Here is a 24,261-nt window from a genome sequence, read left to right as displayed (position 1 = left end):
AAGCTGGGTCACAACCAATATGGCCACCATTATAACGTCATATCGCTGTGTAACTAGGAAAATACACTATTTGGGGCACTAGGAAAGCTGGGTGATGACCAATCTGGCTGCTGTTATCACTACAAATTGCTGTGTAACTATTCAAATATGCCATTCAAGACACTAGGAAAGCTGGGTGACAACCAATATAGCTGCTATTATCATATCATTGTATAACTAGGCAAATATACTATTCAGGTCACTAGGAAAGCTGGGTGACAACCAATATAGCTGCTATTATATCATTGTATAACTAGGCAAATATACTATTCAGGTCACTAGGAAAGCTGGGTGACAACCAATATAGCTGCTATTATCATATCATTGTATAACTAGGCAAATATACTATTCAGGTCACTAGGAAAGCTGGGTGACAACCAATATGATCGCTATTATAACATCATATCACTGTGTAACTAGGCAAATGCTATTTGGGTCACTAAGAAAGCTGGGTGACAACCAGTAAGGTCGCCATTTTAACGTCACATCATTGTGTAACTAAGCAGATATGCTATTCGGGGCAGTAGGAAAGCTGGGTGACAACCAATATGACCGCTATTATAACATCATATCACTGCAACTAGGCGAATATGCTATTCGGGGCACTAGGAAAGCTGGGTGACTACCAATATGGCCGCCTTTATCACATCATATCTCTGTGTAACTAGGCAAATACGCTATTTGGGTCACTAGGAAAGCTGGGTGACTACCAATATGACCGCTATTATAACATCATATCACTGCAACTAGGCGAATATGCTATTCGGGGCACTAGGAAAGCTGGGTGACAACCAATATGACCGCTATTATAACATCATATCACTGCAACTAGGCGAATATGCTATTCGGGGCACTAGGAAAGCTGGGTGACTACCAATATGGCCGCCTTTATCACATCATATCTCTGTGTAACTAGGCAAATACGCTATTTGGGTCACTAGGAAAGCTGGGTGACTACCAATATGACCGCTATTATAACATCATATCACTGCAACTAGGCGAATATGCTATTCGGGGACACTAGGAAAGCTGGGTGACTACCAATATGGCCGCCTTTATCACATCATATCTCTGTGTAACTAGGCAAATACGCTATTTGGGTCACTAGGAAAGCTGGGTGACTACCAATATGGCCGCCTTTATCACATCATATCTCTGTGTAACTAGGCAAATACGCTATTTGGGTCACTAGGAAAGCTGGGTGACTACCAATATGGCCGCCTTTATCACATCATATCTCTGTGTAACTAGGCAAATACGCTATTTGGGTCACTAGGAAAGCTGGGTGACTACCAATATGGCTGCTATTATCACATCATATCGCTGTGTAACTAGGCAAATACACTATTTGGGTCACTAGGAAAGCTGGGTGACTATCAATATGGCTGCTGTTAGCACGTCATATAACTACGTGAAATGACGTGATAATGGCGGCCATATTGGTCGTCACCCAGCTTTCCCAGGGCCTGATAGGACAGAATAGTGTTATGCGGTCAGCGGTGCCCACATCCCTTGCATCCATGTCTGGAGTCTCTCCTCCCCTCTCGCCGCCCCTGTCCTCCTCCTCCTCATGCCGCTTCTCCTTCCCTCTGACGTAGGGCAGGATTCTCTCCTGTGTCTGCTGGGTGTAGGGGAAAGGGGCAGACATTGAGAGAAAAAAAAAAAAAACAAGAAAAACAAGTAGGAGGCGGAGGAGAGTGTATGAGAAAGATGGAGACAAGAGGGAGGGAGGCAGGAAAACAGAGCGCTGCCGTCTAAACCAGGCCAAAAAATAATCTTCCCCCTTCTCCCTCTAGGCTCATCGCAGATCCAGGACCATGTTCCTCGCCGATTCCTCCGCAGCCTCATGGTTGCCGCAGGGAAAGATCGTCGCTCAAAGACCCTTCAAGAGCAAAGTCAACCAGATCCGCAAGACTTCTCTGGAGAGGAGAGGCGCCTGAGACTGCAGACAGGTAGGAGGCCAAAAATGTGGGGGTGCTGGTGCAAGAAGGTAGGTGGCAGGTGTACCTGTGCCCTCCTCCTACGCTGTGCCCACTGTCTTCAGCGCCATGCATTCGTCAGGTGAGACCACAACACGCCAACATCCACCCACATGTGTCCCCTCCACCGGTCGCTGCCTTCCCTATTAATGGTTAACTCCGGCGCCCATGCGTGTGTTTGTGTTGCATTCTTGTAGTGCCGCCTCATGCTTCTCCATGTCCTGGCAGAGATGGACCCTTCTGGGACACTCTGGCAGTTTCTCCTGCAGTTGCTGGAGGAGCAGAGTCACCGGCACCTCATCTCCTGGACGTCCAACGATGGGGAGTTCAAGCTGCTGGACGCCGAGGAGGTGGCACGGCTATGGGGCCTGCGGAAAAACAAGACCAATATGAATTACGACAAGCTGAGCCGGGCTTTGAGATATTACTACGACAAGGTGAGGGCGCAAGCTTTGTGGGGTGTTTAGGAATTATATCTGTTTCCTGGGAAAGCTGGGTGGCTACCAAAATGGCTGCCATTCAACCCGCTTTCTGCCAGGTGATGCTTTGACATGTCACCTACTCACATATCAATTACTGGTATGAACTTAGGATGTGATTCTGACTGGTAATGGTTTGAGAAAAATATGGAGTGAAAATATACTCCAGGGTGTTCTGCCCTGGGGGCACCGTAATGGGGGTCATGTTTGCCCCTTCTCTTCTATGTATTCAGTGTGTAAATCATCAATAACATCTTCATGTCAAGGTGGGCAAAATATGGAGTAGAAACCTTCTAGGGCCTTCTGTCTTGGTGGCATTGTAATGGGGGCCATGTTTGCATCTTATCTTCTGTGTATTCAATGTGTACTGTCAAGGTGTTCAAAATATGGCGTAGAAACATATTCCAGGGTCTTCTGCCCTGTGACAGCCATAATGGGGGTCATGTTTGCCCCATCTCTTCTATATGTAAATCATCAATGACCTCTTCATGTCAAGATGGGCATAATATGGAGTAGAAATATATTCCATGGACTTCTGTCCTGGTGGCATTGTAATGGGGGCCATGTTTGGCCCATCTCTTCTGTATATTCAATATGTAACTCATCGATGACCTCTACATGTAAAGGTGGGCAAATTATGAAGTAGAAACATATTCCAGGGACTTCTCTCCTGGTGGCATTGTAATGGGGGCCATGTTTGGCCCATCTCTTCTGTATATTCAATATGTAACTCATCCATGACCTCTACATGTAAAGGTGGGCAAATTATGAAGTAGAAACATATTCCAGGGACTTCTCTCCTGGTGGTATTGTAATGGGGGTTATTATTGCCCCTTCTCTATCGGTGTATTCAATGTGTAAGTCATTGATGATCTCTCCATATCAAATGTGGGCAATATATGGTGCAGAAACATATTCCAGGGTCTTCTGCCCTGGGGTACCGTAATGGGGGCCATATTTGCCCCTTCTCCTCTATTTATTCATTGTGTAAATCATCAATGACCTCTTCACGTCAAGGTGGGCATAATATGGAGTAGAAACATGTTCCAGGGTCTTCTGCCCTAGGGCACTCATAATGGGGGCCATGTTTGCCCCTTCTCTTTTATGTATTCAATGTGTAAATCATCAATGACCTTTCCATGTAAAGGTGGGCAAGATATGGAGTAGAAACATATTCCAGGGCCTTTTGTCTTGGTGGCATTGTAATGGAGGCCATGTTCTTCTGTATATTCAATGTGTAAATCATCGATGACCTCTCTAAATTAAGGTGGGCATATAGACAGCCAATGTCACAGGGGGGTCTAAGAAGTTGAGATATGAGGAGTTGTTCACAGGGTCCGCACTCTGTATATCTGTTTCTGTGAATGTCTGTGACATGAAGGTGCTATTGATGATTTAAAGGTGGCATATATAAAAAGAATGGGGCAAACATGGCCCCCATTACGGTTCCCTAAGAACAAAAAGGTCTGGATTAGATTTCCACTCTGTACTTTTCCAAAATGTTTAGCCTATTTCGAAACAATATCCCAGTTACTACCAGACAATAGCATTAGATGTGTGGAAGTAGCCAAGGACCCCATGGTAGCCACACATCGAGACAGTTGCACCCTTTGGGCAAATGGTGCTTGTAGCAGGTACAGCAGTGCAAATGATCGGCCCATTGCAATCGTCAAGAGATCGGCCAGCTGATTGGTTGGTATGGGTATGTCTTTAATCATTGTGTAGTCAAGGTATTTCCATTTTCAAGATCTCTGCTTGCTCTCACTGAATGTAGACATACAGTTTAACACCACAGTACAGGTGGGAGGGTGCGGCGCGGGCTCTATAGAGGGAGGGTGGCAGCTGTGTTTGATCTTTAACCACTTTTTTGTGTCTTTTCAGAACATTATCAAGAAAGTGAGCGGGCAAAAGTTTGTGTATAAGTTTGTGTGTTACCCGGATCCCGGCAGCGGAGAACCCTCCAAGGAAGATGCCAAATGTAGGGACTCTGTGAGTGAACTGACCCCAAGCCCGAAACCCGGGGAGAACTCGCCCTTTGTGCCCAAGATGGTGAGGAGCAGCTCCAAGACCAGCCGCAACGAGTACATGCGTTCCGGCCTGTACTCCACCTTCACCATCCAATCACTGCAAGCTCCGCCCAGTGCGCAGCCCAAGGCTAACAAACCGGACGTCTCGCCTACAACTGAAGCTCCGCCTCTGCCGGAGGCCAAAGGTCAAAGTATCGGCGTCCCATTGTATGAGGCGGTGGAGCAGGACGATGGAGATCTTTCCTTAGAAGTCAACATCCATAGCTCCAAGGAACTGCAACTCCACGTAATGTCCATGTATAGGGGACAGATACTGGCCATGGGGGGCATCATAAGGAAAAGTGGGCCCCATTACATATATAAAACACCTCACCTTTTCTAAGAACACCTCATCCTGGACCTTCCTTCAGAAGGACAGTAGGCGGGTCCCAAATGGCATCAGTCTCCTTGTACTTGACCCCTTGTATGGGGCAACTAACCATCTGGACCACTGGTGTGACCATTACCACTGTTTCCCATAAAGGTCCACAATATAACCATCTGGACCACTGGTGGGACCACTACCACGGTCTCCCGTAAAGGTCCACAAAATAACCAAATTGGACCACTGGTGGGACCACTACCATTGTCTCCCGTAAAAGTCCACATAATAACCATCTGAACCACTGGTGGGACCACTACCATTGTCTCCCGTAAAGGTCCACAAAATAACCATCTGGACCACTACCATTGTCTCCCGTAAAGGTCCACAAAATAACCATCTAGACCACTGGTGGGACCGGTAGCCCTGTCCCGTAAAGGTCCACATAATAACCATCTGGACCACTGATGGGACCACTACCACTGTCTCCCGTAATGTTCCACAAAATAACCATCTGGACCACTGGTAGAACTACTACCCCTGTCTCCCGTAAAGGTCCACCCCTTAACCACTTTTTGTTGCAACCACAGGGCCACCGATATGGGACATGTTCCTTAGCTTGTAAGTAGCGCTGAGCCAGCATGGGACATTTTGCTCCATTGGTCTTGACGTAGAGACGTAGAGAAGTCAAGGAAACGGGACAACCTGTGGTTTTTTTTTCTAATTAGGTCACTGTGGATCCACCGACTCCCGACATTAAAGTAGAAGACCCTTTTGAAGACCCTTCTACAGATGTTGAGGACCTCTCCGAACCCCAGGTCTTTCTCGCTTCTCTACCGGATTTGAAGACCCCGACTTCGGAGCAGCCGCTAACCCAAGAGATTTTGGTCGTCATCAATTCACCAGAGACGGAGGAGGAGGTAAAGGTGAAGACGGATCCTCAGGAGGACGAGGAGAAAAAGGACGATGCGTCTCCTCCGGTGTCTTCTTCTGAGGGCGGACAACCCGTGAAAGGGAAAAAGCCAAAGGACTTAGAAATTCCATTCTCTTCTGTGATTGGCCCCGAGAAGATGAACGCTACTGTGAATTCCTTGCTGGCTCCTGGAAGCGCGTCTTCTGTCATCACTTCTCATTCCTTGGTAAGGAAGAAGGACCTGGAAAAGGTATCCTCCTCTTCCCTCTCTATCTCCCTGGGATCCTGCAAATGTCCTAATCTAGAGCGACGCTGGGCAGCACAGAATCACAATCACAAATATTAGTTACAGCCTATATTATGTTCCAGAGCTGCATTCACAATTCTGCAGCTTTCACAGATGAAACTCTGAATTCTGAGTGCAGCTCTGGAGTATAATACAGGAGGTAACTCAGGATCAGTAATGTAATGTTTGTACACAGTGACTGCACCAGCAGAATAGTGAGTGCAGCTCTGGAGTATAATACAGGAGGTAACTCAGGATCAGTAATGTAATGTATGTACACAGTGACTGCACCAGCAGAATAGTGAGTGCAGCTCTGGAGTATAATACAAGAGGTAACTCAGGATCAGTAATGTAATGTATGTACACACTGACTGCACCAGCAGAATAGTGAGTGCAGCTCTGGAGTATAATACAAGAGGTAACTCAGGATCAGTAATGTAATGTATGTACACAGTGACTGCACCAGCAGAATAGTGAGTGCAGCTCTGGAGTATAATACAGGAGATAACTCAGGATCAGTAATGTAATGTATGTACACAGTGACTGCACCAGCAGAATAGTGAGTGCAGCTCTGGGGTATAATACAGGAGGTAACTCAGGATCAGTAATGTATGTACACAGTGACTGCACCAGCAGAATAGTGAGTGCAGCTCTGGAGTATGATACAGGAGGTAACTCAGGATCAGTAATGTATGTACACAGTGACTGCACCAGCAGAATAGTGAGTGCAGCTCTGGAGTATAATACAGGAGGTAACTCAATATCAGTAATGTAATGTATGTACACAGTGACTGCACGAGCAGAATAGTGAGTGCAGCTCTGTAGTATAATACAGGAGGTAACTCAGGATCATTAATGTAATGTATGTACACAGTGACTGCACCAGCAGAATAGTGAGTGCAGCTCTGGAGTATAATACAGGAGGTAACTCAGGATCAGTAATGTAATGTATGTACACAGTGACTGCACCAGTAGAATAGTGAGCGCAGCTCTGGAGTATAATACAGGAGGTAACTCAGGATCAGTAATGTAATGTATGTACACAGTGACTGCACCAGCAGAATAGTGAGTGCAGCTCTGGAGTATAATACAGGAGGTAACTCAGGTTTAGTAATGTAATGTATGTACACAGTGACTGCACCAGCAGAATAGTGAGTGCAGCTCTGGAGTATAATACAGGAGGTAACTCTGGATCAGTAATGTAATGTATGTACACAGTGACTGCACAAGCAGAATAGTGAGTGCAGCTCTGGAGTATAATACAGGAGGTAACTCAGGATCAGTAATGTATGTACACAGGGACTGCACCAGCAGAATAGTGAGTGCAGCTCTGGAGTATAATACAGGAGGTAACTCAGGATCGGTAATGTATGTACACAGTGACTGCACCAGCAGAATAGTGAGTGCAGCTCTGGAGTATAATACAGGAGGTAACTCAGGATCAGTAATGTAATGTATGTACACAGTGACTGCACCAGCAGAATAGTGTGTGCAGCTCTGGAGTATAATACAGGAGGTAACTCAGGATCAGTAATGTATGTACATTGTGACTGCACCAGCAGAATAGTGAGTGCAGCTCTGGAGTGTAATGCAGGAGGTAACTCAGGATCAGTAATGTAATGTATGTACACAGTGACTGCACCAGCAGAACAGTGAGTGCAGCTCTGGAGTATAATACAGGAGGTAACTCAGGATCAGTAATGTATGTACATTGTGACTGCACCAGCAGAATAGTGAGTGCAGCTCTGGAGTGTAATGCAGGAGGTAACTCAGGATCAGTAATGTAATGTATGTACACAGTGACTGCACCAGCAGAATAGTGAGTGCAGCTCTGGAGTATAATACAGGAGGTAACTCAGGATCAGTAATGTAATGTATGTACACAGTGACTGCACCAGCAGAATAGTGAGTGCAGCTCTGGAGTATAATACAGGAGGTAACTCAGGATCAGTAATGTAATGTATGTACACAGTGACTGCACCAGCAGAATAGTGAGTGCAGCTCTGGAGTATAATACAGGAGGTAACTCTGGATCAGTAATGTAATGTATGTACACAGTGACTGCACAAGCAGAATAGTGAGTGCAGCTCTGGAGTATAATACAGGAGGTAACTCAGGATCAGTAATGTATGTACACAGGGACTGCACCAGCAGAATAGTGAGTGCAGCTCTGGAGTATAATACAGGAGGTAACTCAGGATCGGTAATGTATGTACACAGTGACTGCACCAGCAGAATAGTGAGTGCAGCTCTGGAGTATAATACAGGAGGTAACTCAGGATCAGTAATGTAATGTATGTACACAGTGACTGCACCAGCAGAATAGTGTGTGCAGCTCTGGAGTATAATACAGGAGGTAACTCAGGATCAGTAATGTATGTACATTGTGACTGCACCAGCAGAATAGTGAGTGCAGCTCTGGAGTGTAATGCAGGAGGTAACTCAGGATCAGTAATGTAATGTATGTACACAGTGACTGCACCAGCAGAATAGTGAGTGCAGCTCTGGAGTATAATACAGGCGGTAACTCAGGATCAGTAATGTAATGTATGTACACAGTGACTGCACCAGCAGAATAGTGAGTACAGCTCTGGAGTATAATACAGGCGGTAACTCAGGATCAGTAATGTAATGTATGTACACAGTGACTGCACCAGCAGAATAGTGGGTGCAGCTCTGGAGTATAATACAGGAGGTAACTCAGGATCTGTAATGTAATGTGTGTACACAGTGACTGCACCAGCAGAATAGTGAGTGCAGCTCTGGAGTGTAATGCAGGAGGTAACTCAGGATCAGTAATGTAATGTATGTACACAGTGACTGCACCAGCAGAACAGTGAGTGCAGCTCTGGAGTATAATACAGGAGGTAACTCAGGATCAGTAATGTATGTACATTGTGACTGCACCAGCAGAATAGTGAGTGCAGCTCTGGAGTGTAATGCAGGAGGTAACTCAGGATCAGTAATGTAATGTATGTACACAGTGACTGCACCAGCAGAATAGTGAGTGCAGCTCTGGAGTATAATACAGGAGGTAACTCAGGATCAGTAATGTAATGTATGTACACAGTGACTGCACCAGCAGAATAGTGAGTGCAGCTCTGGAGTATAATACAGGAGGTAACTCAGGATCAGTAATGTAATGTATGTACATTGTGACTCCATCAGCAGAATAGTGAGTGCAGCTCTGGAGTATAATACAGGAGGTAACTCAGGATCAGTAATGTAATGTATGTACATTGTGACTCCATCAGCAGAATAGTGAGTGCAGCTCTGGAGTATAATACAGGAGGTAACTCAGGATCAGTAATGTATGTACACAGTGACTGCACCAGCAGAATAGTGAGTACAGCTCTGGAGTATAATACAGAAAGTAACTCAGGATCAGTAATGTAATGTATGTACATTGTGACTCCATCAGCAGTACCTGGGAGCACAGACTATTTTAGTGTAAGCACTTGCTGATTTTATCAGATATTAGTGGCAGAAGGAGGTTGGCCAGCAGCACAGAGTATTTCAGGAGTTTAGGCAGTGACTTGTGCTCTTATATTGATGATATTGAAGACTGGTCTGCATATGACGAGGACAAGGAATCCAGATAAGTGGGAGACCATAGTCTGATACCGGAATGGCCAGCATCCCCAGCAGCACAGAGTATTTCAGCAGAGAGGTTTGCTTAGCTGTGACCTGTTCTTCATGTGATGATGGCAGAGAGGACATGGCTGTGACCAGTGCAAAGCAGGGACAAGCTGGAAGGGCACAGACTGGCAGTGGAGGGGGTAGGGTTCTCAGCAGCACAGAGGATTTCAGCAGAGAGGTTTGCTGAGCTGTGACCTGTTCTTTATGTGATGATGGCAGAGAGGACATGGCTGTGACCAGTGCAAAGCAGGGACAGCTGGAAGGGCACAGACTGGCAGTGGAGGGGGTAGGGTTCTCAGCAGCACAGAGGATTTCAGAAACCAATGCACTCATGATGTTGTGGCTGAAGGCGTCATCACCCGGACTCTTCTCCATGGTTTTCTAGATAAATGTCTGAGTCACGTACATTACATGACCCTATTGATCTCTTTTCCAGACGCCTCTACTGCTCACCCCGAGCTCGCTGCCCCCGTCTATCCACTTCTGGAGCACGCTCAGCCCCATCGCTCCCCGAAGTCCTGCAAAGTTGTCCTTCCAGGTAAGATCGGCCATCGTGCCGCTGATTTCTATGTATATTCCCGGTGTTCCCGAGATGGCCAAAGTGCTGACTTGTAGGAGAGCTGAGGCCAGAAGGGTGGATCTAAGTGCTTAAAGGGGCTGTCCAGTACTTAGCAATTGATGATTTATCCTCTGGATGGGTCTTCGATACCAGATCAGTGGGGGTACGGCACCCCCTCAATTAGCCGGGGCCGGATGTAACCAGTGAGCCATGTAGATGCCATTCTCAAGTACTGTGGATCAGCTCCCATTCACTTCAATAGGATCTGAGCTGCAGTATCTCATAGCAGGAACTACACGGTGTATGGACCTGTCCTGTTTGGCCTCCGAACACTTTGCACTCAGCATCTGTGGAAGCTGCATTCATTGTTTGGTGAAGGTGCTGGTGTTGGACCACCACTGATCTGATATTGATGACCTATCCTATAAGTAGGGGACAACCCCTTTAAATGGTGCACATTATGAACTTATTGGTGTCCCTTGATCTGCCTCCAACCCCCTATTTTGTAAGAACCACCCAGATTAAGAGGTCTTGGTTATCAGCCTAGTTACACACCAGGACATCGATGGGTCCCGATAAGCCTTGACGAAGGAGAGCCACCAAACCCTGACCCTTGAAGAGCCTACAGGCTTTGAGGGTTATGCAGGCTTTTGGTAATTGCGAAACGAGAAGACAACTTGGCCCATTGCCCATGACACCCTCCTATCACCCCAATATTTTTTTTTTTTACTTCCAGTTCCCAACAAATGGAAGCAACCAGATCCATGTGCCAACTCTCAGCGTTGACGGACTTTCCACCCCTGTTGTCCTCTCGCCTGGACCTCAGAAGCCATAAGGAACCCACAGAGCTGTGATCTTCAAGTTCTCCATGAGGATACGATACCTGGTCTGTTCACAGGATCATCCTTGGGGCGTCTCTTACTTGTAGACAGAGATGTATATTTTTGTCTTGTGATATCTACGTACGCACAGCCCCGGGGAGGGGGTTTCTTAGGTCAGTTCTTCAGCTGTAAAGAAGAAAACCCACCATGGACGTGAAGTCCAATGTTCAGCCCACCTCAAAGATGACGTTCCTCCACCCATGGTGGCTGGTTACCAAGTGGTGTGCGGTTTCCTAGAGGAATTTTTAGTGCAGCCTTCTCTTTCGTGAAGACAAGCCTCCATATACCCCTGGAATGGGTGTCACCGCCAAGTCCAAGACCATCATGTATGGTGGAGAGATTTAGAGAGACTCACAAGCTAGAGTCTAAAGGTCCTCCAACTCCGGTGAGAGCAGATCCTTGGTTCTCAAGAAGAAGGGAATGATGTTACCAATATCTTGCGGTCACCGAAATATCCAACTCTTAGTAATGTGGATCACTTAGGGTGGCCTTGTCAACTGGGTGCCATTTCCATAGCCGTCACCTTGAAGCCTCCAACTCGGCTACAATTTTTTATTTCGGATGTAAGTTCTTCATATTTGAAGACATTTTTGAGAAATTGGTTTAGATCTTTTCATACATGGAAGAAGAACCTGATTCTACTCGGGTCGGGAAGGTCGTCGATGTATCAACCAAACTTCTGAAAGAGGTAAGAGGTGATCATCTCAAGAACATCCAGCTGGTCACGATGAAAGACGGTTCATGAAGATAAAATAAGGTCATGCCGGATTGGAGATGACGATAGACCTCCACCTTTTTTTTGAGAACGTATGGTTTTCGGAGAATGTCCCGTCTTTGGAAGATGTGTCCACTTTGTTCCTGATACCCGGGAACCTTTCAATAGCACTTAGCACAGACGGTCTGCCGCTGCAGATCTCTTTATTTCGGGAGTGTGAAAATCACAGTCTCTCACACCTTTACTCACTTGTCTCCTCACCTCCTTCTCGAGAAGCGGAAAGTTCAGCCACCGATGAACACAAGACTTTATTTAGGCTCTGTGTTGCTACCTTTTCCTTTATTTTTCAGGTTACTTTTCTCTTTCCTCCCATGAGTTTTTGATGTTCCCGGATCTGGCTTTTCTGGTGCCCCCTTTGCCCTCTTTCAGGTTTTCTGGATAACTGATGCATGTTCTACCTAAGAGTAGACTTGAACGGCGGTGGCCACCCAAAAGGGGTCAACGGTTGGGTTTTTTGTGGTTTTATTCAAGGGGCGGTGGGGCTCTGATTGTCCGGGGTGAAATACTTGGTGCACCTCATTTTTTGCCCCTGCCAACGCCCGATTGAAGCTTGGGTTTGATCACCGCTGTTCTAGGACGTAGGTTTTAGATATTCCTTAATTCTCGAAGCAAATTAAATTATGGTCATTGTTTCCTGTTGAGTAGGAAACAGCTGCTTCACTACCCCCCATCATGGAGGTCATCACCACCCCCCATCATGGAGGTCATCACCACCCCCCATCATGGAGGTCATCACCACCCCCCATCATGGAGGTCATCACCACCCCCCATCATGGAGGTCATCACTACCCCCCATCATTGAGGTCATCACTACCGCCATCATTGAGGTCATCACTACCCCCCATCATTGAGGTCATCACTAGCCCCCATCATGGAGGTCATCACTAGCCCCCATCATAGAGGTCATCACTACCCCCCATCATGGAGGTCATCACCACCCCCCATCATTGAGGTCATCACTAGCCCCCATCATTGAGGTCATCACTACCCCCATCATTGAGGTCATCACTACCCCCCATCATTGAGGTCATCACTACCCCCATCATTGAGGTCATCACTACCCCCCATCATTGAGGTCATCACTACCCTCCATTATGGAGGTCATCACTACACCCCATCATTGAGGTCATCACTACCCCCATCATTGAGATCATCACTACCCCACCCATCATTGAGGTCATCACTACCCCACCCATCATTGAGGTCATCACTGATGACACCAACACCCCCACCCCAGAACACTATCTGACCCCTGTATGATGTATTCCATAGGGACATCACCTCCTCTTGCATCCGATCTCCAGCATTTCCAGAGATTTCATACATTCTCTTATTCATCATCCATCCCTTTCCATGCCATCATTTTCGTAGCGCTCTAGATTATCTGATTCCTAACTGGTTTATCTAGATCCTCTGATTCCCTGTCTTGTATTAACTCTGAAGGATTCTCTTACCCATCAAGTATCAATCTAGAATGTCTCATCCCATCCATCATCCATACTTCTAGATGCTATCAATCATTATTAACCTTCTCTCTAGATTCTTTCACTCTTAAGTCATCCATCTACATTCCATACATCACCCATATCTCTAGATATGTGAGGCAACATCTATGTTTCTAGATCAATTATCAACTTCTCTAGAGTCTTTAAGGCATCATACATGACTCTAGATTGATTCAGTAAACATCCATCATCCATTGTAGACTCTTTCAGTCATTCTCTATATCTCTAGATCCATCACCTTTGTAGATCCCCCCTCTTCATAGTATAGATTCCCTCTATCCATCATCCATGTGTCTGGAACTATAATTCATATTTCTAGATCCATCATCCAGCTCTCTATATTCTCAGTCAAGATCCATTACTCTAGATTCATCACCAATATCTCTTAATTGTCTCAATCATCATCCATATCTTTAGATCCATCATCCAGATCTGTATATTTCCAGTCATCATCCATATCTTTGTATCTAGCGCTCTTTTTTCTCCGTCTTCACACATTCTTTATATGCATCATTTATGCCTCTATATTCTCAGTCATGAGCCATAACTCTAGATTCATCATCCAGATCTCTTGCTTGTCTCAGTCATCATCCATATCTTAAGTTCCATTATCCATATCTCTATATTTACAGTCATCATCCACAATTCTAGATCTGTCATCTGTATTCTCAGTTATCATCCATATCTTTACAGCCATCATCTAGATCTCTATATTCTCAATTATGATCTATATCTCTTAATTGTCTCACTCATCATCCATCTATTTAGATCCATCAACCATATCTCTTGATGGTCTCAATCATCATCCATATATTTAGATAAATCAACCATATCTCATTATCTCAATCATCATCCATATCTTTAGATCCATCAACCATATCTCTTTATGGTCTCTATCATCACCCATATCTCTAGATCTGTTATCTATATCTGTATATTTTTAATCATCACACATATATTTAAATTCTATATTCTCAGTCATCAGCCATAACTCTAGGTCTATCGTTCATATCTATTGATTGTCGCAATCATCATCCATAATTCTAGATCCAACGTCCATATCTATTAATTGTCTGAGTCATCATCCATGTCTTTAGCTCCATCATCCATATCTATTGATTGTCTCGGTCATCATCCATAATTCTAGATCCATCATCCATATCTATTGATTGTCTCGGCCATCATCCATGTCTTTATCTCCATCATCCATATCTATTGATTGTCTCGGTCATCATCCATAATTCTAGATCCCTCATCCATATCTATTGATTGTCTCGGCCATCATCCATGTCTTTATCTCCATCATCCATATCTATTGATTGTCTCGGTCATCATCCATAATTCTAGATCCCTCATCCATATCTATTGATTGTCTCGGCCATCATCCATGTCTTTATCTCCATCATCCATATCTATTGATTGTCTCGGTCATCATCCATAACTCTAGATCCATCATTCATATCTATTGATTGTCTCGGTCATCATCCATAATTCTAGATGCATCATCTATATCTCTATATTCTCAGTCATGAGCCATAACTCTAGATCCATCATCCATATCTATTGATTGTCTCAGTCATCATCCATAACGCTAGATCCATCATCCATATCTATTGTTTCTCTCGGTCATCATCCATAACGCTAGATCCATCATCCATATCTATTGTTTCTCTCGGTCATCATCCATGTCTGGAGGTCTCGCACCCTTCCTGATTTCCTGCAGTGGATTGCTGCTTTCCCTTCTTGTATATACTCTGCTGATGTTTTTGTGTCCCCCCCCTCTCTTGATAACCCCTCATGGAACAGTCTGTATCTCACATTCCCTTCTTGGTGGTCGCCTTCCACCGATTCCAAAGAACTCCTCAGGAATGTTCCACAGATGCCAGACAGAGGGGGAGCCCAGTGACACCCCCTAGACACAGACATTTCAGGGTGACATATTTTATTTTGCAGGGGTGCGTGGTCTCTGCGGCTCTCCCTCACCTTTCCTAAGGCCTTTCTCTACTAACCACAGGGGCGTCTTGTCCTTGAAAGGGCTTCTGGGAAAAAAACAAACGCTCTTTTCCTGCGCAGTCATACCGGGTGGTGGGCTGTGTCCTCCATCGGTTTCGCCGGCGGAGTATCTGATGTTAAACTTTGCCTTTGCTGCTGAAAACTCCAAGCACAACACCGTCCGTGTGCTTTCTGCTTTTTTTTTTTTTTGCATACGTTTCTTAATGTCTGCGCCGAGGTCGTATATATATATATTCATTATAGAAACGTGCGGCGGGAGGGAGGGGGCTGAGAAAAAAACAATGGGAAGAGTTTTATTGTTACCACTTTAATTTGATTGGTCAGTATTTGCCTCATATTTAAAGGGGACTTTAAAAAAAAAAATAAAAAGGGGGGTCATTTTTGGAAAACCCCACCGGGCACATTTTTTTTTTTTAATGCAACAGGTTTTTTACAATATGTCGTAAATGTGCCAAATTTATTTATTATATTATCTTTTTTTTAATTACTGTAAAAAAAAAAAAATGCAACAAAAATTTGACGCAAAATCACCATGCATGCACCCGGTGCAATGAGTTATTTGCTATCTTTGGTCCGCTAGCAGCTGAAGTGTTAATTTTTTGTATGCCTGGAGAGGGGAGTACGGCAAAAGAAAAGGGAGTGGATCAATCGCGACTGTTACAACTAATCTGGTGTTGGTCGTAAAAGGGTTAAATTAGAGGGTGTTTAAGGTTGCCACAATTAAGTTTGGGGGGGACGGGGATGTATGCTAAAACAGGATATGTGGATGCAGCATATTTGGCTAGATTAATACCATGACTGGCATCCAGCTAAAAAGGACTTTTGACTGGGATTTATAATGTGCCTGGTATCCAGCTGAAAAGGACTTTTAGATGGAGCATATTTAATGGGATTTATAAGGTGCCTAGTATCCAGCTGAAAAGGATATTAGGGTGGAGCATATACAGTGCCTGGTATCCAGCTGAAAAGTACTTTTTGGGTGGAGCATATTTAATGGGATTTATAAGGTGCCTGGTATCCAGCTGGAAAGGATATTTGGGTGGAGCATATAAGGTGCCTGGTATCCAGCTGAAAGGGATATTTGGGTGGAGCATATAAGGTGCCTGGTATCCAGCTGAAAAGGATATTTGGGGGGAGCATATACAGTGCCTGCTATCCTGCTGAAAAGGACTTTTGGGTGGAGCATATTTAATAGGATTTTAATGTGCCTGGTATCCAGCTGAAAAGGACTTTTGGGTGGTACATATTTAATGGGATTTATAAGGTGCCTGGTATCCAGCTGAAAAGAATATTTGGGAAGAGCATACAAGGGTTCCTGTTATCCAGCTGAAAAGGACTTTTGGGTGGAGCATATTTGCTGAGATTTATAATGTGCCTGAAATTGACTTTTTGGTGGTGCATATTTCATGGATTACTAGTACCCACATGGAAAGATCTTCTGGGTGGAGAATATTTGCTAGCATTTATGAGGTGCCTGGCATCCACCTGAAAAGGACTTCTGGGTGGAGCATATAAGGTGCCTGGTATCTAGCTGAAAATGACTTCTGGATGGAGAATATTTGCTAGAATTTATGAGATGCCTGGTATCCACCTGAAAGGATATTTGGGTGGAGCTTATTTAATGGGATTTATAGGGTGCCTGGCATCTAGCTGAAAAGGATATTTGGGTGGAGCTTATTTAATGGGATTTGTAGGGTGCCTGGCGTCTATATTTAATGAGATTTATAGGGTGCCTGGCATCTATAGTTAATGGGATTTATAGGGTGCCTTGCATCTAGCTGAAATGGATATTTGGGTGGAGCCTATTTAATGGGATTTATACAGTGCCTGGCATCTATATTTAATGGGATTTATAGTGTGCCTGGCATCTATAGTTAATGGGATTTATAGGGTGCCTGGCATCCAGCTGAAAAGGATATTTGGGTGGAGCCTATTTAATGGGATTTATACAGTGCCTGGCGTCTATATTTAATGGGATTTATAGTGTGCCTGGCATCTATAGTTAATGGGATTTATAGGGTGCCTGGCATCCAGCTGAAAAGGATATTTGGGTGGAGCCTATTTAATGGGATTTATGAGGTGCCTGGCATCCAGCTAAAACTCACATTTGGGAGGAGCTTCTTGCACCCAATCAGCATTGCTTTGAATGCATCCAATGATAGTGATTGGCTAAAAGGAGTGAAGACTTCCACGCTCCTACCATAAGTCCTGTTCAGCTGGCTGCTAGGCTCATCCAGAAGCTGCATGGTTGGGGGGAGCTGGTAGCACCCACTAGTTTCTCCCTTTATGGATGAACAGATAAAACGGGTAATGGGAATGGGGGGCACAGATATGCCACAGAATGACCCCCCCCCCCAGAGCGTTGTGCCCCATTGTACAATCTGCCTGGTGCTGGGTGACTGATGACAGATGCCTTATATAGGTGCAGGGGTCCTGGCGGCCTAGGGGATCAATCGCCCCCCCTGCCACCTAATAGGATGTCAGTACTATAAATGGTGTGCGATAATTGTGGGCCCCTAGAAATATTGCATTGGGGCCCCCACATCCGGCCATTGCTGCTAACTCCAGCACCAGCTTGCTCTATGCAGACATCATATATTATAAAGCACCGTTACATTATATATTACGATATTCTTAAAGGCACAGAGCTATTTATATTGTGGGGGAGGGGGGGCGTAGTGGATTCTGGGTATAGCAGAGAGGATTATGGGTAGGGTACACAATGGAGAATTCTGCGGGCAGACTTCCGAGAATGTAGACGACTATTTTTTATAATCTCTATTATTGCGGGCGTATAGTCCCCTCCCCCTCTTTAACCCTACAATGGGGTGAGGGGCCGCCGATATCGAAACGTTACCAAAATGTGTGAGCGTGCGTGTCTGCCGTGATTGGATGAGTGTCTGATTGTTCACGCGTCACTTTTTTTGCATGATCCGGTCGAGGTCTCGTCCAGATATTTCAGAAACCTTACTGACTTGGGCGCTGCTAGTCCAGGGGGCGGAGTCAGACTTTTTTTTTTTATTTTCTACTTGTGCCAATGTCTGTGGGACTTTACCCAGCTCAACATGGCGGATATTAGTCAAAAAGCCCCCGTGGGTCGTGCTCAGCTTGTTCCTGGGTGAATCCCGCACTAAGATGGTGACGAGAGGGGGGTACGTTACAGCATTTGGTGGGGGGTATCGGCAAAAACCAGTAGGGAACGTTCCCTCTGTTGACAACTTCACGGTAGGGCTTATTTTTGAAAACAAAGATGGCGGCGTTGCCCATAGCAACCAATCAACTTGACTTCTGATTGGTTATTGTGACTTTTTCTTCTTGCTGCTACCTTATTACCGACATTTTATGGAATTCTGGGAAATCGGGGGACGTTTTGCGGCCTCGTATGTAGAGTCATTCTCACGTCGCCATTCTGTTTCGTGTTGACTAAAAGCCATATTAGCATCCAGTTTTATGGGCGGTTTTTGTGTCACGGTTGCCAAAACATCTGACTCCTGTCTGGCTCTTTCTCCCTTTTTTTAACTGATAAGCTGGTTTCCATGGATACACTGCTTAACAGCCACAGGATTCTTACATGCGGTTGCTAGGCAGCTACATCCTTAGCAACCAGTCTTCTTCAGATTACTTAATCAAAAGCCCCATGAGAGGAAGGGGCAAAAATGGTCTGTCAGTACCCAAATCACATCCTGTACTGGTATAGTAATTAGATATCTTCAAAACAGGCGGAGAACCCTTTTTCAATATCCTGACAACATCCTTACCAGAAATAAGTAATTTACCTGGTGTGAATGTCGATGTTCTCCTGAATCCGACAATGTTTTTCTTTCGTTCCTGCGCCTTTCCTTTCCAGAGATATGGCCTCCTCTTCCTGTACAAAAATCTAGCCAATCGGGTGTTGCCCTCTTTAGAACCCCACCCACTTGACTAAAAACTCAGAATTTATCTACACACTAGCTGTACTGCCCGGCTTCGCCCGGGTTAATAACTGCTGTTAACATAATAGAATGTATTAACAAAAATGTATTCTGCACATAAACCACAAAACTAATAGATAGAAATTTAATTATTAAAAGGCAAAAACTAAGCTAATAGATGCATTTCACAACATATATTTCATCACCACAGATATTCCACACAGATTTAACTAAATTGGCCAAGTAATGTGCTCCGTCTGTCTCTTTCCAGGTCTGTCTCTTTCCCCGTCTGTCTCTTTCCCCGTCTATCTCTTTCCAGGTCTGTCTCTTTCCAGGTCTGTCTCTTTCCAGGTCTGTCTCTTTCCCGGTCTGTCTCTTTCCCGGTCTGTCTCTTTCCCGGTCTGTCTCTTTCCCGGTCTGTCTCTTTCCAGGTCTGCCTCTTTCCAGGTCTGTCTCTTTCCCCGTCTATCTCTTTCCAGGTCTGTCTCTTTCCAGGTCTGTCTCTTTCCAGGTCTGTCTCTTTCCAGGTCTGTCTCTTTCCAGGTCTGTCTCTTTCCCCGTCTATCTCTTTCCCCGTCTGTCTCTTTCCCCGTCTGTCTCTTTCCCCGTCTGTCTCTTTCCCCGTCTATCTCTTTCCAGGTCTGTCTCTTTCCAGGTCTGTCTCTTTCCCGGTCTGTCTCTTTCCCGGTCTGTCTCTTTCCCGGTCTGTCTCTTTCCAGGTCTGCCTCTTTCCAGGTCTGTCTCTTTCCAGGTCTGTCTCTTTCCAGGTCTGTCTCTTTCCAGGTCTGTCTCTTTCCAGGTCTGTCTCTTTCCAGGTCTGTCTCTTTCCCCGTCTGTCTCTTTCCCCGTCTGTCTCTTTCCCCGTCTGTCTCTTTCCAGGTCTGTCTCTTTCCCGGTCTGTCTCTTTCCAGGTCTGTCTCTTTCCAGGTCTGTCTCTTTCCAGGTCTGTCTCTTTCCAGGTCTTTCTCTTTCCAGGTCTGTCTCTTTCCAGGTCTGTCTCTTTCCAGGTCTGTCTCTTTCCAGGTCTGTCTCTTTCCAGGTCTGTCTCTTTCCAGGTCTGTCTCTTTCCAGGTCTGTCTCTTTCCCGGTCTGCCTCTTTCCCGGTCTGTCTCTTTCCCCGTCTATCTCTTTCCCCGTCTGTCTCTTTCCCCGTCTGTCTCTTTCCCGGTCTGTCTCTTTCCCGGTCTGTCTCTTTCCCGGTCTGTCTCTTTCCAGGTCTGCCTCTTTCCAGGTCTGTCTCTTTCCCCGTCTATCTCTTTCCAGGTCTGTCTCTTTCCAGGTCTGTCTCTTTCCAGGTCTGTCTCTTTCCAGGTCTGTCTCTTTCCCCGTCTATCTCTTTCCCCGTCTGTCTCTTTCCCCGTCTGTCTCTTTCCCCGTCTATCTCTTTCCAGGTCTGTCTCTTTCCCGGTCTGTCTCTTTCCCGGTCTGTCTCTTTCCCGGTCTGTCTCTTTCCAGGTCTGCCTCTTTCCAGGTCTGTCTCTTTCCAGGTCTGTCTCTTTCCAGGTCTGTCTCTTTCCAGGTCTGTCTCTTTCCAGGTCTGTCTCTTTCCCCGTCTGTCTCTTTCCCCGTCTGTCTCTTTCCCCGTCTGTCTCTTTCCAGGTCTGTCTCTTTCCCGGTCTGTCTCTTTCCAGGTCTGTCTCTTTCCAGGTCTGTCTCTTTCCAGGTCTGTCTCTTTCCAGGTCTTTCTCTTTCCAGGTTTGTCTCTTTCCAGGTCTGTCTCTTTCCAGGTCTGTCTCTTTCCAGGTCTGTCTCTTTCCAGGTCTTTCTCTTTCCAGGTCTTTCTCTTTCCAGGTCTGTCTCTTTCCAGGTCTGTCTCTTTCCAGGTCTTTCTCTGTCTGTCTCTTTCACTGTTTGTCTCTGTCTGTCCCTGTCTGTCTCTTTCCCTCTCTGTCTGTCTCTGTCTCCCCACCGACATCTTATTACCTCACATATAAGCCTCTTATACTATGAATGTCTTTTGTTCCTATAGCAACCAATCACAGCTCCTACTAATAACCTGTAGTTCCAGGCTCCATTTACTTTCATGGAGGCATGTTTTTTGGAGAGTAACTGTAAAGCGCGGGGTTAAATTTTCCTGTCAAAACAATGTCTACGACGTTCCCTGGGTCACATGAGGTGTCTGTGCAAAATTTTGTGATTGTAAATGCGACGGTGCGGATACACTTTTTGTTTTGCTTTTTCCCCATTATGTAGATAGGGGCAAAATTGATTGGTAAATTGGAACGCGCGGGGTTAAAATTTTGCCTCACAACATAGCCTATGACGCTCTCAGGGTCCAGCACCCGGCGCTGCCCGGGATAGTAACTGTCTCTCTGTTTCCCTCCAATTCTCTGTCTGTCTCCCCCCCTGTATATATCTCTCTGTCTCTCTCTTTGTCTGTCTCTTTCCCTGTCTGTCTCTGACTGTCTCTGTCTCTTCCTCCGTCTATCTCAATCTCTTTCCCTGTCTGTCTATCTATCTCTGTCACTTTCCCTGTCTGTCTCTTTCCCTGTCTGTCTCTTTCCCTGTGTCTGTCTCTTTGTCTGTCTCTTTCCCTGTCTTTGTCTCTCTCTTTCCCTGTCTGTCTCTTTCCCTGTAAGTCTGTCTCTTTGTCTGTGTTTGTCTCTTACCCTGTCTATGTCTGTCTCTTACCCTGTCTGTGTCTGCCTCTTTCCCTGTCTGTGTCTGTCTCTTTCCCTGGCTGCATTGTGACACGCCAACATTCCATATAAGGGCATGGCTGCGCATTCTTCTGAAGTTTTGGCTGCACTGTGGCTCCCAGCTCCATTCGCTTTAATGGAGGCAGGTTTTTTGGCGAATAACTGTAAAGCGCGGGGTTAAAATTTCCCCTCAAAACATAGCCTATGACGCTCTCGGGGTCCAGACGTGTGAGTGTGCAAAATTTTGTGGCTGTAGCTGCAACAGTGCAGATGCCAATCCCAGACACACACACACACACACACACACACACACACACACACACATTCAGCTTTATATATTAGATAACAAAAGGCTATATCTCAAGAACGCAAAGGCGTAGGAACGAAGGAAAAACAACGCCGGATTCAGGAGAACGGCGGCGTCTATACCGGGTAAAAATAAATTACATACTTGTGGGAAGTGACAGGGTCTCTTTAAGCCCACTCAAAATTGATCAGATCTTATTGACCTTGGAGCCTTATTCTTAATCTATATAAAGTGGCTGCCATCTGATTTAAGGCCTTTATATAAGTCCTCCTAATAGATTTATTGTATGGCATTAGTCTGTATAAAGTGGCTGCCATCTTGAGTAATGTCCTTGCCTTAAATAAGTAATTGTTATTACCTGATGTAAATCCCGCTGTTCTCCTGAATCTGGCAATATTTTTCTTTTGTTCCTGCGCCTTTCCTTTCCAGAGATATGGCCTCCTCTTCCTTGTACATAAATTTAGCCAATCGGGTGTAGCCCTCACTCTTCTTTGTGGGCGTGTTCTTTAGAACCCCACCCACTTGACTAACAATCCAGAATTTAACCACAGATAACAAAAGTCTATATCTCAAGAACGAAAAGGCGTAGGAACGAAAGAAAAACAACGCCGGATTCAGCAGAACGGCGGCGTTTATACCGGGTAAAAATAAATTACATACTTGTGGGAAGTGGCAGGGTCTCTTTAAGCCCTCCCAAAATTGATCCAGAGCCATTAGTCTATACAAAGTGGCTGCCATATGCTTTAAGGCCCTTATAGATTTATCGTATGGTGTTGGTTGGTATTTTTGTGACCATTAGGGGCCTGGGTATTGTTGGAGACCACATGTCATTGTCCCTAATCCTTCCCGCCATCAAAGGGAGATGCCATTAATCATGACCTAGGGCCCACCATCTTCGAGTCCAATATCAACTACCTGTTTGGGCTCACCCATGTTGACACCAAACTTTTTGGGTTGTTTCAATGACCGCTAAAGTTCCCCCCAAAATTTAGTTGACTTCCGAGTTGGGCTCGTTGGCTATTTGTGGTCTACAAAGACTAGTCAGATGAATGGAGCCAACAATATGGGCCACCACCAGCTTGGGGGCTATCGGAGACCTTCTCCAGCTTCTTTCTTTTTGAATGGTGACCTTCACGTACAAACTCGAAACGTTCGTTGCCGATACGTAGAAACGCTTCTCCCCGGTGTTGCGCTCTCTTACATGATGCTGTATCTGTGGGTCAATTTATTGAACCCCAGCCCAGCTGGGATGACCCACAAAGAACTTTTTTTTTTTTAACTTTTGATGAATTTAGCTGCTGTGAAATTTTTAGGGTTGGGGATTTGGGGTTCGGGGGGGAGGGTCGGGGGCGCAATGAATGTGCTTTGTCAGCAGGTCAACAGTTTCCTCCCAGTTGTCTGGTGGCCATTTTCGTACTCTTCGTGTGCCAAAAAGTACAGAGTCTTATCTATAGGAGGGGTTTTTTTTTCCGTAGCTCTAGGTCGCGGTTAGAAATTTCATGCAAGGTTTTGGTATTTTTCTGATTTTTTTCAGGTGACAATTTTCAAGTCTTATGCAATATTTTTTGTGAAGTGATTTCCGGATGTGGAGTGAGCCGCTATCAAGGGAATTTATCACTGAGCTCGCTGAAGGTTCCCAGCTTTCTTCTGCTGACTTTAGTGATCATGTTTTCTTAGGAAAATGTATTTATGGTTTCAATGGGGGGGGGGGGGGGGTAAGGATGACTCTCGCTTTTTACTGAAAATGTATTCTCATACGGAAATATTTTATTTATTATCGGTTCATAGAACCGAAGTGAAAAAAGCAACAATATTTATTAAGCCGGAAAGATGGAAAACTGCGGATACGGACATAGAGATTGTACACACTCAGCCTGCTGGTCACTATACAAGCACAACCCATCCTCTACAGTCACTACAGGCACAGCGGGTCCTCTACAGTCACTAC

At 45.3% G+C, this 24,261-nt stretch overlaps 1 protein-coding gene across 1 annotated transcript; it reads left to right on the top strand.

Moving 5' to 3' along the window:
- Window positions 1–1,638: 1,638 nt before the first annotated feature.
- Window positions 1,639–15,697, top strand: ELK1 (ETS transcription factor ELK1). Its single transcript, XM_075324542.1, has 6 exons — window positions 1,639–1,991; window positions 2,247–2,455; window positions 4,379–4,810; window positions 5,614–6,024; window positions 10,160–10,261; window positions 11,019–15,697. The coding sequence occupies exons 1-6, from the start codon at window positions 1,886–1,888 to the stop codon at window positions 11,115–11,117; spliced, it is 1,359 nt and encodes a 452-aa protein (XP_075180657.1). The 5' UTR covers window positions 1,639–1,885; the 3' UTR covers window positions 11,118–15,697.
- Window positions 15,698–24,261: the final 8,564 nt, after the last annotated feature.

Source organism: Anomaloglossus baeobatrachus, chromosome 9 (assembly GCF_048569485.1).
Source record: "Anomaloglossus baeobatrachus isolate aAnoBae1 chromosome 9, aAnoBae1.hap1, whole genome shotgun sequence".
Taxonomy (NCBI): domain Eukaryota; kingdom Metazoa; phylum Chordata; class Amphibia; order Anura; family Aromobatidae; genus Anomaloglossus; species Anomaloglossus baeobatrachus.
Note: the sequence above shows the minus strand (reverse complement) of the source record. Positions and strands in the feature narration are given on the sequence as shown.